This window comes from Tachyglossus aculeatus, chromosome 4 (genome assembly GCF_015852505.1).
Source record: "Tachyglossus aculeatus isolate mTacAcu1 chromosome 4, mTacAcu1.pri, whole genome shotgun sequence".
NCBI lineage: Eukaryota > Metazoa > Chordata > Mammalia > Monotremata > Tachyglossidae > Tachyglossus > Tachyglossus aculeatus.
In genome coordinates, this window is record NC_052069.1 from 48588062 (window position 1) to 48604481 (window position 16420).

Here is a 16420-nt window from a genome sequence, read left to right on the forward strand (position 1 = left end):
CAGAGCACTGTACTAAGCGCTTGGGAAGGACAAGTTGGCAACATATAGGGACGGTCCCTACCCAACAGTGGGCTCACAGTCTAGAAGGACACAGTAAGAGCTCAATAAATATGATTGATTGATTGATTGATTGTGAGCCCTTCTAGGCTGTGAGCCCGCTGTTGGGTAGGGACCATCCCTATATGTTGCCATCTTGTACTTCCCAAGCACTTAGCATAGTGCTCTGCGCACAGTAAGCGCTCAATAAATACGATTCAATGAATGAATGAATGAAGTGACTTGTCCAGGGCCATGCAGCAGACAAGTGGAGGAGCCGGGACTAGAACCCATGACCTTATGTCTCCCAGGCCTGTGCTCTGCTTCTCTGTCTACCAACATATCGACCAATTCTCTCCAAGCTTAGTACAGTGCTGTGCACACAGAAAGCGCTCAGTAAATATGATTGACAGTGATTAGAAAGGAGGAGGAGGAAAGAGGAGGAGAGAAAGGAGAGAGAAGGGAGGAACATGGGTGGGAGGGAGGGAAGGGGATGGTGTGGCAGTTTTGCTGCCATTGCCCCCCGCTCCCCATCCCTGTCCAGCCTCCACGGGACCCCTGCCCATCCCAGCTCACCTCGCTTACCTTGGACCACATTTAGCTTCAAGAACATTTCATTCATTCAAGCGTATTTATTGAGCGCTTACTGTGTGCAGAGCACTGGACTAAGCGCTTGGGAAGTACAAGTTGGCAACGTAAAAATCGAATTGAGCCGAGGTAGAGAGTTAGAGAAGCAGCGTGGCTCAGTGGAAAGAGCCCGGGCTTTGGAGCCAGTGGTCATGGGTTCAAATCCCGGCTCTGCCACTTGTCAGCTGTGTGGCTTTGGGCAAGTCACTTCACTTCTCTGGGCCTCAGTTACCTCATCTGGAAAATGGGGATGAAGACTGGGAGCCCCCCGTGGGACAACCTGATCACCTTGTATCCCCCCAGCGCTTAGAACAGTGCTTTGCACGTAGTAAGCGCTTCATAAATGCCATTATTATTATTGTAGAAGCAGTGTGGCCTAATGGATAGAGCACAGGACTGGGAGTCAAAAGGACCTGGGTTCTAATCTCAGCTCTGCCAACTGCTTGCTGTTTGAACTTCGGCAAGTCACCCCACTTCTTTCTTCCTCCGTTCCCTCATCTGTAAAATGGGGATTAAGACTGTGAGCCCCATGTGGGACTACCTGATTACCTTGTATCTACCCCAGTGCCTAGAACAGTGCTTCACACATAAGAAGTGCTTACCTCATTCATTCATTTGTAATAATAATAATAATGATGATGATGGCATTTATTAAGCACTTACTATGTGCAAAACACTGTTCTAAGCACTGGGGAGGTTACAAGGTGATCAGGTTGTCCCACGGGGGGCTCACAATCTTAATCCCCATTTTACAGATGAGGAAACTGAGGCACAGAGAAGTTAAGTGACTTGCCCAAAGTCACACAGCTGACAAGTGGCGGAGCCGGGATTTGAACCCATGACCTCTGACTCCAAAGCCCGTGCTCTTTCCACTGAGCCATGCTGCTTCGTACTTATTGAGCACTTACTGTGTGCAGAACACTGTACTAAGCCCTTGGGAGAGGACAATACAAGAACAAACAGTGACATCCCCAATACCGTAATTATTATTATTATTGTTGGAGAGGTTCAAGGGGGGTAATATGTGTCCCAAGTATCGGTATTTCAAGAGCAGTTTTTTTTTAATAGCATTTATTAAGCGCTTACTATGTGCAGAGCACTGTTCTAAGCGCTGGGGAATTTACAAGGTGATCAGGTTGTCCCATGTAGGGCTCACAGTCTTAATCCCCATTTTACAGGTGAGGTAACTGAGGCCCAGAGAAGTTAAGTGACCTGCCCAAAGCCACACAGCTGACGAGTGGTGGAGCCGGGATTTGAACCCATGACCTGTGACTCTTTCCACTGAGCCACGCTGCTTCTCAATTGTACAGTTTTCAATTGTACCTTTATGTTGTCTTCAGTTTCCATGTATTTAAGGAAGTTGGAGATTTCCTTAGCAGCCTCCAGGGTGGCGGGACCCTAAAGAGGAAAGAAATCAAGTCTCGAGCGACCGCACCGGAGGGGACCTCGGCTGCCCTTGGGGTTTCTGCTTCCAGACTTCTTGTCTTCTTGGTCTTTATAAGGGGCCCTTAGAAGGCCCTGCCATCTTGGCTTACCTTGCTCACATTCATGATTTGGCCAACGTCGTTTAAAAAACCTGCAATTTGTTCCCCGGTGACGGTGAGGACTGGCAGCTTTCCCCCGGTGGAAATCCCTCCGTACCTGCCGGAGAAACGCAGACCTCCACTGACCGCACTGGCCGCTTCATCATCATCATCATCATCAGTCGTATTTATTGAGCGCTTACTATGTGCAGAGCACTGTACTAAGCGCTTGGGAAGTACAAATTGGCAATATATAGAGACAGTCCCTGCCCAACAGTGGGCTCACAGTCTAAAAGGGGAGACAGAGAACAAAACCAAACATACTAACAAAATAAAATAAATAGAATAGATATGGACAAGTAAAATAAATAACTAAATAAATAAATGGAGTAATAAATCTGTACAAACATATATACATATATACAGGCGCTGTGGGGTAGGGAAGGAGGTAAGATGGGGGGGATGGAGAGGGGGACGAGGGGGAGAGGAAGGAAGGGGTTCAGTCTGGGAAGGCCTAAGCGCGGGGCTAACTCTCCGGCCAAACGCCGTGATCGTTGCAAATTGGCTCACGGAGCTTTAATAATAATAATTCCGGTATTTGTTAAGCACTTACTAAGAGCCAGGCACTGCACTAAGAGCTGGGGTAGATACAAGCAAATCAGTTCGGACACAGTCCCGGTCCCATGTGGGCCTCACAGTCTCAATCTCCATTTTACAGATCAATCAATCGATCGATCATATTTATTGAGAGCTTACTGTGTGCAGAGCACTGTACTAAGCGCTTGGGAAGTACAAGTCGGCAACACATAGAGACGGTCCCTACCCAACAGCGGGCTCACAGTCTAGAAGGGGGAGACAGAGAACAAAACCAAACATACTAACAAAATAAGATAAATAGAATAGATATGTACAAGTAAGATAAATAAATAAATAGAGTAATAAATATGTACAAACATATATACATATATACAGGTACATATATACAGATGAGGTAACTGAGGCCTAGAGAAGTGAAATGACTTGCCCAAAGTCACACAGCAGACATGTAATGAAGCCGGGATTAGAACCCATTACTTTAATAATAATAATAATATTTGTGGTATTTGTTAAGCGCTTACTATGTGCCAGGCACTGTTCTAAATGCTGGGGTAGATACAAAGTGATCAGGTTGTCCCACGTGGGGCTCTCAGTCTTCATCCCCATTTTACAGATGAGGTAACTGAGGCAGAGAGAAATTAAGTGACTTGCCCAAGTCACACAGCAGAAAAGAAAGATTTTTGGCTGACTCTGGGCCTACCTAACCAATCAATCAATCAATCAATCTAATATATGTTTTGAGCGCTTACTGCTTTCAGACCACTGTACCAAGTTCTCTCTAGAGCCCAGTATAACAGAGCTTGGAAACACATTCCCTGCCCACAATGATCTTACAGACTAGAGGGGTTCAGACATTAAAATAAATAAACGTATTATGGATCTGTTCATCAGTGCTGGGGGAGTGGGTGAATAAAGGGTGCAGATTCAAGTGCAATCACACATCACAGCTTCCCCTCAAGTCCAAATCCAACTTTTGAAAAGGGTTTTATTTCTTTTAGAGTTCAAGTTTGACTCTAGATCTTTAATTAGAGACAGATTGCTCTTCTGAAGCTCTCTAAAGGCCTGTCATGTTTAATAAACATGAGAAGCAGCGTGGCTCAGTGGGCCCGGGCTTTGGAGTCAGAGGTCAGAGGTCACGGGTTCAAATCCCTTCTGAGAGCTCACCTCCTCCAGGAGGCCTTCCCAGACTGAGCCCCTTCCTTCCTCTCCCCCTCGTCCCCCTCTCCATCCCCCCCATCTTACCTCCTTCCCTTCCCCACAGCACCTGTATATATGTATATGTTTGTACATATTTATTACTCTATTTATTTATTTATTTTACTTGTGCATAGCTATTCTATTTATTTTATTTTGTTAGTATGTTTGGTTTTGTTCTCTGTCTCCCCCTTTTAGACTGTGAGCCCACTGTTGGGTAGGGACTGTCTCTATATGTTGCCAATTTGTACTTCCCAAGCGCTTAGTACAGTGCTCTGCACATAGTAAGTGCTCAATAAATACGATTGATGATTGATGAAATCCCAGCTCCACCACTTGTCAGCTGTGTGACTTTGGGCAAGTCACTTCGCTTCTCTGGGCCTCAGTACCCTCATCTGTAAAATGGGGATGAAGACTGTAAACCCGCCATGGGACAAGCTGATCTCCTTGTAACCTCCCCAGCGCCTAGAACAGTGCTTTGTACATAGTAAGCGCTTAATAAATGCCATTAAAAAAACAATAATAAATAAACCCCTTCTGAAGGAATGCAAGAAAAAGGCTGCCTGGTGATGCAAAATCAGGGCCTTCAAAGGCAGCCTGGGGCCTGGGGGGCTCGAGTGCGGACTGCGGCGTGTAAACCTCGACTATCGCTCTTGTAGCCCAGGCTAGACGTGGGCTTCTGGGGGTTTTTGGGGACATGGCCAGGGGCTGAGTGGGCCCCGAGCTGCCTCTCAGATGATATTCAATAGCATCAAAATAAATAAACAGAATTATAAGCTCTCACAGCAGACAAGTGGAGGATCTGGGATCCGAACGCAGGTCCTTCTGACTCCCAGTAATGTTCTCTATCCCCTAAACCGCACACCTCTCCCGCATCCGGCCCTGCCCCTACCACCACCTATGGAAGGAGCAGGTGCTAGCCCTGAACACACTGATAGGACCGATCGATCATGTTTATTGAGTGCTTACTGTGTGTGGAGCACTGTACTAAGCGTTTGGGAGAGTCCAATAAAACAGAATTGGTAGGCACATTCCCCGCCCCTCTTACCTCACCTCCCTTCTCTCCTTCTCCAGCCCAGCCCGCACCCTCCGCTCCTCTGCCGCCTCTCAGATATTCAATTGTATTTATTAAGTGCTTCCTATTGGCAAAGTACTGCACTAAGCCCTCGGGAGGGTACAACGTGGCTCAGTGGAAAGAGCACAGGCTTTGGAGTCAGAGGTCATGGGTTCAAATCCCGGCTCCACCACTCGTCAACTGTGTGACTTTGGGCAAGTCACTTCACTTCTCTGGGCCTCAGTTCCCTCATCTGTACAATGGGGATAAAGACTGTGAGCCCCATGTGGGACAACCTGATGACCTTGCAACCTTCCCAGAGCCTAGAACAGTGCTTTGCACATAGTAAGTGCTTAATAAATGCCATCATTATTATTATTATTATTACAATATTACAGGAAGAAAGGTGGTCCCATGACCCCTCCTCCCTAGCGACCTTGGAATTTCTCAGAGCATCATGTAGACTGTAGATTAGCATCCCTCCCCCTTCTAGACTGTGAGCCCGTTGTCGGGTAGGGACCGTCTCTATATGTTGCCAACTTGTCCCTCCCAAGCGCTTAGTAAAGTGCTGTGCACACAGTAAACACTCAATAAATACGATTGAATGAATTCAATTCATGAATGCAGGACATTCATTCATTTAATGGTAGTATTTATTGAGTGCTTACTGTGTGCAGAACACTGTACTAAGCGCTTGGGAAGTACAAGTAGGCAACATATAGAGATGGTCCCTACCCGACAATGGGCTCCCAGTCTAGAAGGGGGAGACAGACAATGAAACAAAACATGTAGACAGCTATATGCACATCATTAAAAAAAGAAATAGAATAGTAAATATGTACAAGTAAAATAAATGGAGTAATAAATCTGTAATGTGCCTCCCTCCGCACATCCGCCAAGCTAGCTCTCTTCCTCCCTTCAAAGCCCTACTGAGAGCTCACCTCCTCCAGGAGGCCTTCCCACACTGAGCCCCCTTTTTCTTCTCCTCCTCCCCATCCCTCCATCTGCCCTACCTCCTTCCCCTCCCCACAGTACTTGTATATATATTTGTACAGATTTATTACTCTATTTTCCAAGCACTTAGTATGGAGCTCTGCACATTTTAACACTCGATAAATACAAATGAATGAATGAATGGAAGTAACTTCATTTTCCTATGCCTCAGTTCCCTCATCTGTAAAATGGGGATTAGGAGTGTGAGCCCCATGGGGAACTGTGTCCAACACGGTTTGCTTGTATCCGTCCCAGAGCTTAGGATAGTGTTTGGCACATAGTAAGCACTTAACAAGTACCGTAATTATTATTATTATTATTGTTTTTATACTGAATGTCAGGGAATGCTTCTGCAAGGGGTCTTCAAACCGTTCCTGGGGCATGTTCACTGCGCTCACCCACCCACCGGCCCATCCTTCTGGCTCGCAAGCTCCGCGCTATGAAGCTCCAAGTCTTTCCTATGGCAGAGCATGGATGGGACCAGCCTTCCCTGAGCCAGTCAGGAATTGATTCCACTGGAATAGTAACGGTTCCCCCAAAAGATGCCCTACCTTTGTTCGTTGACCCAGAATTTGCTCTTCAAACTGAAAAACAAAACCAAAGTTCCTGTTAAAACGAACACCCGGAGACTTTTCTCTTTGATTTGACTCTGGAAGTAGGTGGGCGTGAGCCAGGGGTAGGATATGGGAGAGGTGAGGATGAAGCAGCATGGATGAAGATGTAGGGGAAGCAGCATGGCTCAGTGGACAGAGCCCGGGCTTTGGAGTCAGAGGTCATGGGTTCAAATCCCGGCTCCGCCAATTGTCAGCTGTGTGACTTTGGGCAAGTCACTTCACTTCTCTGGGCCTCAGTTACCTCATCTGTAAAATGGGGATTAAAACTGGAAGTCCCCCGTGGGACAACCTGATCACCTTGTAACCTCCCCAGCACTTAGAACAGTGCTGTGCACATAGTAAGCGCTTAACAAATACCATCATCGTTATTATTATTAGTATGAGGCCCAGTGAGTTGGTTAGCTTGAGAGAAATGAAGAGTACGAGCTGGGATACGGTGGGAGAAGAGAGCATCTTAAAGCTAAAGGCCAGACCAGAATGGGTAACCCTTGATGGTTTTTGAGGAGTGGGGTTACGTGTGTGGAGGGATAGTGGGGAAGAGCTGCTCTCTTTATAATAATAATAATAATGATGGCATTTAATAAGCGCTTACTATGTGCAAAGCACTGTTCTAAGCATTGGGGAGGTTACAAGGTGATCAGGTTGTCCCACGTGGGGCTCACAATCTTAATCCCCATTTTACAGATGAGGTAACTGAGGCACAGAGAAGTGAAGTGACTTGCCCAGAGTCACACAGCTGACCACTGGTGGGAGCCGGGATTTGAACCCATGACCTCTGACTCCAAAGCCCGGGCTCTTTCCCCGGAGCCACGCTGGGTTCAGAGCACTGTTTTAGAAAAGTGAATCCGACAGCACAGCAAAGTGCAGACTGCAGAAGGGAGAGGTTGGTGGAAGGAGACCAAAGACCATTCAAGCCATATGTGGCCTAGTGGATAATCAATCAATCAATCAATAGTATTTATTGAGCGCTTACTGTGTGCAGAGCACTGTACTAAGCGCTTGGGAAGTACAAGTTGGCAACATATAGAGACGGTCCCTACCCAACAGTGGGCTCACAGTCTAGAAGGGGGAGAAGAGAGTGTCTTAAAGCTAAAGGCCAGACTGGAATGGGTAACCCTTGATGGTTTTTGAGGAGTGGGGAGATGTTTTCTTTTTTTTTTTGGTATTTGTTAAGCGCTTACTATGTGCCAAACACTGTTCTAAGCACTGGGGGAATACAAGGTGATCAGGTTGTCCCACGTGGGGCTCACAATAGAGCAGATTGGTCTGAGAGTCAGAAGGTCCTGGGCCCTAATTCCGGATCCACCTTGGGCAAGCCACTTCATTTCTCCGGCCTCAGTTACCTCATCTGTAAAATGGGGATGAAGACGGTGAGCCCCATGTGGAACACGGACGGTGTCCAACCTGATTACCTTGTATCTACTCCAGCGCTTAGTACAGTGCCTGGCACATAGCAAGCGCTTAACAAATACCACAGTTATTATTATTATTATCATTATTATTATTATTAAGGTCCTGGACCTCATGTGGCCATTGGGATGGAGAGGAAGGGGCAGACAGGAGTTAGCAGTGGAGTGGATAGGAATTGAGAGAGAGAGGAAGGATTCAAGGAGAATGCCAAGGCTTTGGGTTCTGGCAGGATGGTGATGTTGTCAACTGTGATGGGATAGTTAATCAATCAATTAATCAATCATATTTATTGAGCGCTTACTGTGTGCAGAGCACTGTACTAAGCACTTGGGAAGTACAAGTTGGCAACATATAGAGACGATCCCTACCCAACAGTGGGCTCACAGTCTAGAAGGGAGAGACAGAGAACAAAACCAAACATATTAACAAAATAAAATAGAATAGATATGTACAAGTAAAATAAATAGAGTAAGAAATATGTACAAACATATATACATATATACAGGTGCTGTGAGGTGGAGGTGAGGATTTGGGAGGGCAGAGGAGAAATTCATTTAGGAACAGCGTGGCCTAGTAGTTAGAGCACGGGCCTGACAGTCAGAAAGATGTGACCTCTAATCTCAGCTCTGACACTTGTCCGCTGTGGGACCTTGGGCAAGTCACTTCACTTCTCTGGGCCTCAGTGACCTCATCTGTAAAATGGGGGTGAAGACTGTGAGCCCCATGTGGGCCAACCTGATCACCTTGTATCTGTCCCAGCGCTTAGAACAGTGCTTTGCACATAGTAAGCAGTTAACAAATGCCATCATTAGTATTATTAATTCACTTCACTTCTCTGTGCCTCAGTCACCTCATCTGTAAAATGGGAGGGTTAGGACTCTTTGAAAGACACAAAAAATCATTCTCCTTACCTGCTTCTTATAAGGCCGGGATAGGTTTTCATCAGGAAGTCTGAGATGTTTCTGTCCGTCAGGTCTTGGAGAATTTCGGTGCTCCGCTGTATTCTCTGGGAGGCACAGAATGCCCCATGAGTCCCTTGGAAATTTATTCCTCACGGTTCATTCATTCAGTCATATTTATTGAGCGCTTACTGTGTGCAGAGCACTGTACTAAGCGCTTGGGAAGTACAAGTTGGCAACATATAGAGACGGTCCCGACCCAACAGCGGGCTGGAGGTTGCTGGGTGACGGCTTTCGGGCCAAGGGAAAGAAAACCTTGGCAAACCATCTGGTTCCTGTGTCCCTCAAACTAACGAGCCCTTCTGGGACACAAAGCAGTGCATGGCACCTAGTAAGCACTCAACAAATACCATTATTATTATATTATTATTACTATATAATATATAATAAAATAATAAAATAATAATAACAATCGTAATGATGATGATGATGATGATGATAATAATAATAATAATAATAATAATAATAATAACAATAATAATAATAATAATAATAATAAAGCCTAGGTTTACCCACCAGGTGGCAGAGCAACCTTAAATCTGGAAAGTAATTCTGAACAGGGTTTGCTTCTGATCGAGGAAAACAGGATTTTTAAAGATCCGAATTTTTGGCCTTCCTGCAGGCTGTTAGAAATGGCCCGTGGGTTTGGGCCATTGCAGTCTGGGAGAGGCCTGCAGAGCAGAGGAAGGGCAAGAGCCCCACTTTTCAGTTCCATTCAATTCAGTCGTATTTATTTTTTATTTTTTAGTGGCATTTATTAAGCGCTTACTATGTGCAAAGCACTGTTTTAAGCGCTGGGGAGGTTACAAGGTGATCAGGTTGCCCCACAGAGGGCTCACAGTCTTAATGTCCTTAATTTATCCTCTTAATCCCCGCTTAGTTGTCATCTTGTCCTTCCCAAGCGCTTAGTACAGTGCTCTGCACACAGTAAGCGCTCAATAAATACGATTGATTGATTGATTGGTTGAGCGCTTACTGTGTGCAGAACACTGTACTAAGCGCTTTTCCTCATCTCCCACACCCTTCCATGTCACCCTCACTCCCTTTGTTCTCCCCGCCACATAGCACTTATAAATATTTCTATTTTATTTATTTACAATAATAATGATGGTATTTGTTAAGCGCTTACTATGTGCCAAGCGCTATTCTAAGCGCTGGGTTAGATACAAGGTAATGAGGCTGTCCCACATGGGGCTCACAGTCTTAATCCTCATTTTACAGATGAGGCAACTGAGGCAGAGAGAAGCTAAGTGACTTGCCCAAAGTCACACAGCTGACAAGTGGCGGAGCCGGAATTAGAACCCACAACCCAAGCCCGTGCTCTTCCCACCAAGCCAAGCTGCTTCTCCATATTGATGCCTGTGTATTACTATTCCATTTATTTTGTCAATGATATGCATCTAGCTTTACTTCTATTTATTCTGATGACTTGACACCTGACCACATGTTTTGTTTCATTGTCTGTCTCCCCCTTCTAGACTGTGAGCCTGTTGTTGAGTAGGGACCATCTCTATATGTTGCCAACTTGTACTTCCCAAGCACTTAGTACAGTGCTCTGCACACAGTAAGCGCTTAATAAATACGATTGAATGAATGAATGAATATTGATGTCTGTCTTCCCCTCTTTAATAATAATAATAATGATATTGACATTTATTAAGCACTTACTATGTGCAAAGTACTGTTCCGTGGCTCAGTGGAAAGAGCCCGGGCTTTGGAGTCAGAGGTCATGGGTTCAAATCCCAGTTCCACCACTTGTCAGCTGTGTGACCTTGGGCAAATCACATTACTTCTCTGGGCCTCAGTTACCTCAACTGGAAAATGGGAATTAAAACTGTGAGCCCCCCGTGGGACAACCTGATCACCTTGTAAACTCCCCAGTGCTTAGAATAATAATAATAATAATAATAATAATAATAATAATAATAATAATAATAATAATAATAGTATTTATTAAGCGCTTACTATGTGCAAAGCACTGTTCTAAGCGCTGGGGGGATACAAGGTGATCAGGTTGTCCCACGGGGGGCTCACAATCTTAATCCCCATTTTACAGATGAGGTAACTGAGGCACAGAAAAGTTAAGTGGCTTGCCCAAAGTCACACAGCTGACAAGTGGTGGAGCTGGGATTCGAACCCATGACCTCTGACTCCCAAGCCCGTGCTTTTTCCACTGAGCCATTCTTAGAACGGTGCTTTGCTCATAGTAAGCGCTTAATAAATGCCATCATTATTCTCCAGTGCTTAGAACAGTGCTCCAGCACTCAGAACAGTGCTTTGCACATAGTAAGTGCTTAATAAATGCCATCATCATCATCATCATTTAGAGTGTGAGCTCGTTGTGGGCAGGGATTCTCTCTCCTTATTGCTGCGCTTAGTACAGTGCTCTGCATGCAGTAAGTGCTCAATAAATACGATTGAATGATTAGGGCTTGGGGTGTGGCCGAGGGGCAGGGGGCCATGAGAGCGGGACTGGCTCAACGGGACGTGGAGCTGCACGGGCCTAGAAGTTAGAAGGACGTGGGCTCTAATCATCATCATCATCATCATCATCAATCGTATTTATCGAGCGCTTACTATGTGCAGAGCACTGTACTAAGCGCTTGGGAAGTGCAAATTGGCAACATATAGAGACAGTCCCTACCCAACAGTGGGCTCACAGTCTCTGCTATGTGACTTTGGGCAAGTCTCTTCACTTTTACTTCTCCCTCAGTTACCTCAACTGTAAAATTTCTGAATTGCTGAAGTGTACTTTCCAAGCGCTCAGTCCAGTGCTCTGCACGCAGTAAGCGCTCCGTAAATACGATTGAATGAATGAATGAATGAATAAAATGGGGTTTAAGATGGTGAGCCCTCTGTGGGACAGGGACTCTGTCCAACCTGATTATCTTGGATTTACCCCAGCACCTAGTATAGTCCCTGGCTCTGCACACAGTAAGCGCTCAATAAATACGATTGATTGATTGGCACGTAGAAAGCACTTAACACATATCATTTTTAACAAAAGTTCATTTCGTAGGACACAGGGTGACACTGCGTCCTGCATAGATGTTTCATAGCTCATTTGAGGAAAAATTGGCCAACAAGTGGGAAGTCCATCTACAGCATCTGTAAGAGCAGTTTGGCATCAGAGTAAACACTTAAATACCAGTATTATTATTATTAATATTATTATTATCATCATATTAGTCCCTGGGCCTCAGTTCCCTCGTCTGTAAAATGGGGATCGAGACCGCGAGCCCCACACGGCACAGGGACTGGGTCAGCTCGATTTACTCGTATCCGTCCCAGCGCTTAGTACAGTGCCTGGCACTTGTGAGCCCACTGTTGGGTAGGGACTGTCTCTATATGTTGCCAATTTGTACTTCCCAAGCGCTTAGTACAGTGCTCTGCACACAGTAAGCGCTCAATAAATACGATTGATTGATTGATTGATAGTAAGCACGTAACAAATACCATCATTAAAGGTTGAGAGCCTGAGGCCAAATGCTACATCATGGAGAACGATACGACCTGCTCTCTAAGGGTGTTTGCTCAGCTCAGTTTCTGGTCAAGAGACTAATAATTTGGAGGGTGATTGTTATATACTTGTACTTCCCAAGCGCTTAGTCCAGTGCTCTGCACACAGTAAGCGCTCAATAAATATGATTGAATGAATGAATGAATCATGTTATTCAGGCCAGGGGCTTCCCCACTCAGGTGCCAGGCTGCCAATTCATTCATTTATTCAATCGTATTTATGGAGCGCTTACTGTGTGCAGAGCACTGTACCTTAGTACAGCTTGGGAAGTCCAAGTTGGCAACATAGAGAGACGGTCCCTACCCAACAACGGGCTCACAGTCTAGAGACTGTGCTTAGCGCTTAGTACAGTGCTCTGTACACAGTAAGCGCTCAATAAATACAATTGATTGATTGATAGAGACAATGTTATTTCCTGCTTTAGATGTTTGTGTTTTCCAGGGATGGGGGATGAAGATGGGAATGGGGGACCACCCCACTCTAGGCTCCTTCCATCCCAAATCCCACCAGATCGGTTGGCAGCTTTAGTTCTGTGGGTCTGGTTGGGCCGGGGATTCCAACAGGATCAATTAAACAGCCCTGCTTGTGAGTCGGAAGGATGTGGGTTGGCACTGTAGAAAGAGCCCGGGCTTTAGAGTCAGAGGTCATGGGTTCAAATCCTGGCTCTGCCACTTGTCAGCTGTGTGACTCTGGGCAAATCACTTAAATTCTCTGTGCCTCAGTTCCCTCATCTGTAAAATGGGGATTAAGACTGTGAGCCCCAGGTGGGACAACCTGATCACCTTGTAACCTCTTCAGCCCTTAGAATAGTGCTGTGCACACAGTAAGTGCTTAATAAATGCCATTATTATTATTATTATCCCAGCTCTTCCACTTGTCTGCTGTGTGACCTTGGGCAAGTCACTTCACTGCCCTGGACCTCAGTTACCTCATCTGGAAAATGGGGATGAAGACTGCGAGCCCCAGGTGGGACAACCTGATCACCTTGTAACCTCTCCAGCGCTTAGAACAGTGCTTTGCACACAGTAAGTGCTTAATAAATGCCATTATTATTATTATCCCAGCTCTGCCACTTGTCAGCTGTGTGACCTTGGGCAAGTCACTTCACTTCCCTGGACCTCAGTTACCTCATCTGGAAAATGGGGATTAATCAATCAATCATATTTATTGAGCGCTTACTGTGTGCAGAGCACTGTACTAAGCGCTTGGGAAGTACAAGTTGGCAACATATAGAGACGGTCCCTACCCAACAGCGGGCTCACAGTCTAGAAGGGGGAGACAGAGAACAAAACAAAATAAACAGAATAAAATAAATAGAATAAATATGTACAAGTAAAATAAATAAATAGAGTAATAAATACGGTGGGGAAGGGAAGGAGGTAAGGCAGGGGGGATGGATGGGGGAGGAGGGGGAGAGGAAGGAGGGGAGTCATGTGCTTCATGATGAATTGGAAATAAACCAAAGAGGACTTTTCTTTTGTTTTGATTACATTTCTTAATTTTTGCTCATGGAATTGTTTTCCTGGTTCATGGGTCGCCGACATGTCCATTAAGTCCCTGCTGCTCAGGGGCTCCCTTTGAAAGGGCTCGGATAAATTCAGCAATCCATTTAAAGGAAGCAGTCAAAGATGGGGCTTAAATTGGGTCACTCCCCAAAGGTTTTCTCATCTTGTCTTATGCCATCCAGTCGTTTCCGACCAACAGAGACACTGTGGACACATCTCTCCCAGGATGAAGACAGTGAGCTCCACGTGGGACAGGGACTGTGTCTGACTCAATTTGCTTGTATCCACCCCGGCGCTTAGTACAGTGCCTGGCACAGAGCAAGCACTTAACAAATACCATGACGACGATGGTGATGATGATGCCTCTCCTGAAAGACCGTTCACCTCTTTCGTACCGGAGCACCCCACTCACTGACTCCGTCACGCGTGTGCTACGGTCCTCCTGGCTCCCAATCAATCAATCAATCAATTGTATTTATTGAACGCTTACTGTGTGCAGTGTCCATGGGATGGGCGGAAAGGTGGGGGGCAGGAGGAGGAGCGGGGGGTTGGCACCTGGGGAGGGGGAGGCCCCCCGGCCCCCTCAGGGCACTCGGGCAACATGGTGAGCTTCTCCCGTGAGCTACACTGGCACGAGGGTGAAGGATCATCCGGAGTCCACTGGCCCTTCCGGAACAGCTGGGCGACGTTCGGAGGAACAGGTGGTGTCTCCCAGTTGCTGGAGTTGCCGCAGGGATAATTCCTGGAAGGCGGAGAAGAGAAAAATTGGAAAAGCCCGGCCACAGAGGCAATCATAATAATAATAATAATAATAATAATGGCATTTATTACACGCTTACTATGTGCAAAGCACTGTTCAAAGCGCTGGAGAAGTTACAAGGTGATCAGGTTGTCCCACGGGGGCTCACAGTCTTCATCCCCATTTTACAGGTGAGGGAACTGAGGCCCAGGGACTAATATGATGATAATAATAATATTAATAATAATACTACTGGTATTTAAGTGTTTACTCTGATGCCAAACTGCTCTTACAGATGCTGTAGATGGACTTCCCACTTGTTGGCCAATTTTTCCTCAAATGAGCTACGAGATATCTATGTGGGATAGATAGAAGTGAAGTGACTTGCCCAAAGTCACACAGCTGACAATTGGTGGAGCCGGGATTTGAACCTATGACCTCTGACTCCAAAGCCCGGGCTCTTTTCCACTGAGCCACGCTGCTTCTCGAAGCACATTTATTGAGGGCTCACTGGGTGCAGAGCGCTGTACTGAGCGCTTTGGGGAGTATGATGGAACAATCTAACAGGCACATTCCCTGAGCTGAAAGTAAGTTTTGCAACAACAGGGATTATAAAAACCAGTAGGACTCCTCATTCATTCAATGGTATTTATTGAGCGCCTACTGTGTGCAGAGCACTGTACTAAGCGCTTGGTAAGTACAAGTTGGCAACATATAGAGACGGTTCCTACCCAACAGTGGACTCACAGTCTAGAATGGGGAGACAGAGAACAAAACAAAACATATTAACAAAATAAAATAAATAGAATGAATATGTACAAATAAAATAGAGTAATAAATTCATTCATTCATTCAATAGTATTTATTGAGTGCTTACTGTGTGCAGAGCACTGTACTAAGCACTTGGGATGTACAAGTCGGCAACACATAGAGACGGTCCCTACCCAACAGCGGGCTCACAGTCTAGAAGGGGGAGACGGACAACAAAACATACTAACAAAATAAAATAAATAGAATAAATATGTACAAATAAAATAAATAAATAGAGTGATAAATACGTACAAACATATAAACATATATACAGGTGCTGTGGGGAGGGGAAGGAGGTAAGGCAGGGGGGATGGGGAGGGGGAGGAGAGGGAGAGGAAGGAGGGGGGCTCAGTCACATAATAAGCGCTTAACAAATACCATCATTATTATTATAATTATCTGATGCTTTCAATTTTCACACGGCCGGGTCATTAGGGGCAAGAGATGGGTGGAAGAGTTGGGAGCACAGTATGTTTGAGGAGGGATTTGAACATCTGAAACAACTGGTGCATGGGGGTCAATAGGGAACATATCTGTTTATTGTTGTATTATACTCTCCCGAGCGCTTAGTAAAGTGCTCTGCACACAGTAAGCGCTCAATAAATACCACTGAGTGAATAAGGATGGAGAAGTGATGTTGCTGGGTAGAGGAGAGGGCAGAATCACTCGCTCGCACAGCTTCACCTGTGAGTTGCTGTGAGAAGCAGCGTGGCTTGTGAGAAGCAGCTTCTTTTTTTGATGGCATTTATTAAGCACTTACTATGTGCAAAGCACTGCTCTAAGCGCTGGGGAGGTTACAAGGTGATCAGGTTGTCCCACAGAGGGCTCACAGTCTTCAT

At 45.7% G+C, this 16420-nt stretch overlaps 1 protein-coding gene across 1 annotated transcript in view; it reads right to left on the reverse strand.

The window, feature by feature from the left end:
* Nucleotides 1-16420, reverse strand: part of ABCA4 (ATP binding cassette subfamily A member 4) — a 249212-nt gene that overhangs the window by 51788 nt on the left and 181004 nt on the right. Inside the window, exons 30-34 of the mRNA XM_038745065.1 lie at nt 14588-14774; nt 8960-9054; nt 6576-6608; nt 2199-2304; nt 1987-2061 (exon numbers count right to left, since the gene is read on the reverse strand). Coding sequence (XP_038600993.1) covers nt 1987-2061; nt 2199-2304; nt 6576-6608; nt 8960-9054; nt 14588-14774 — 496 coding nt within the window. The remainder of the gene's footprint in view (nt 1-1986; nt 2062-2198; nt 2305-6575; nt 6609-8959; nt 9055-14587; nt 14775-16420) is intronic.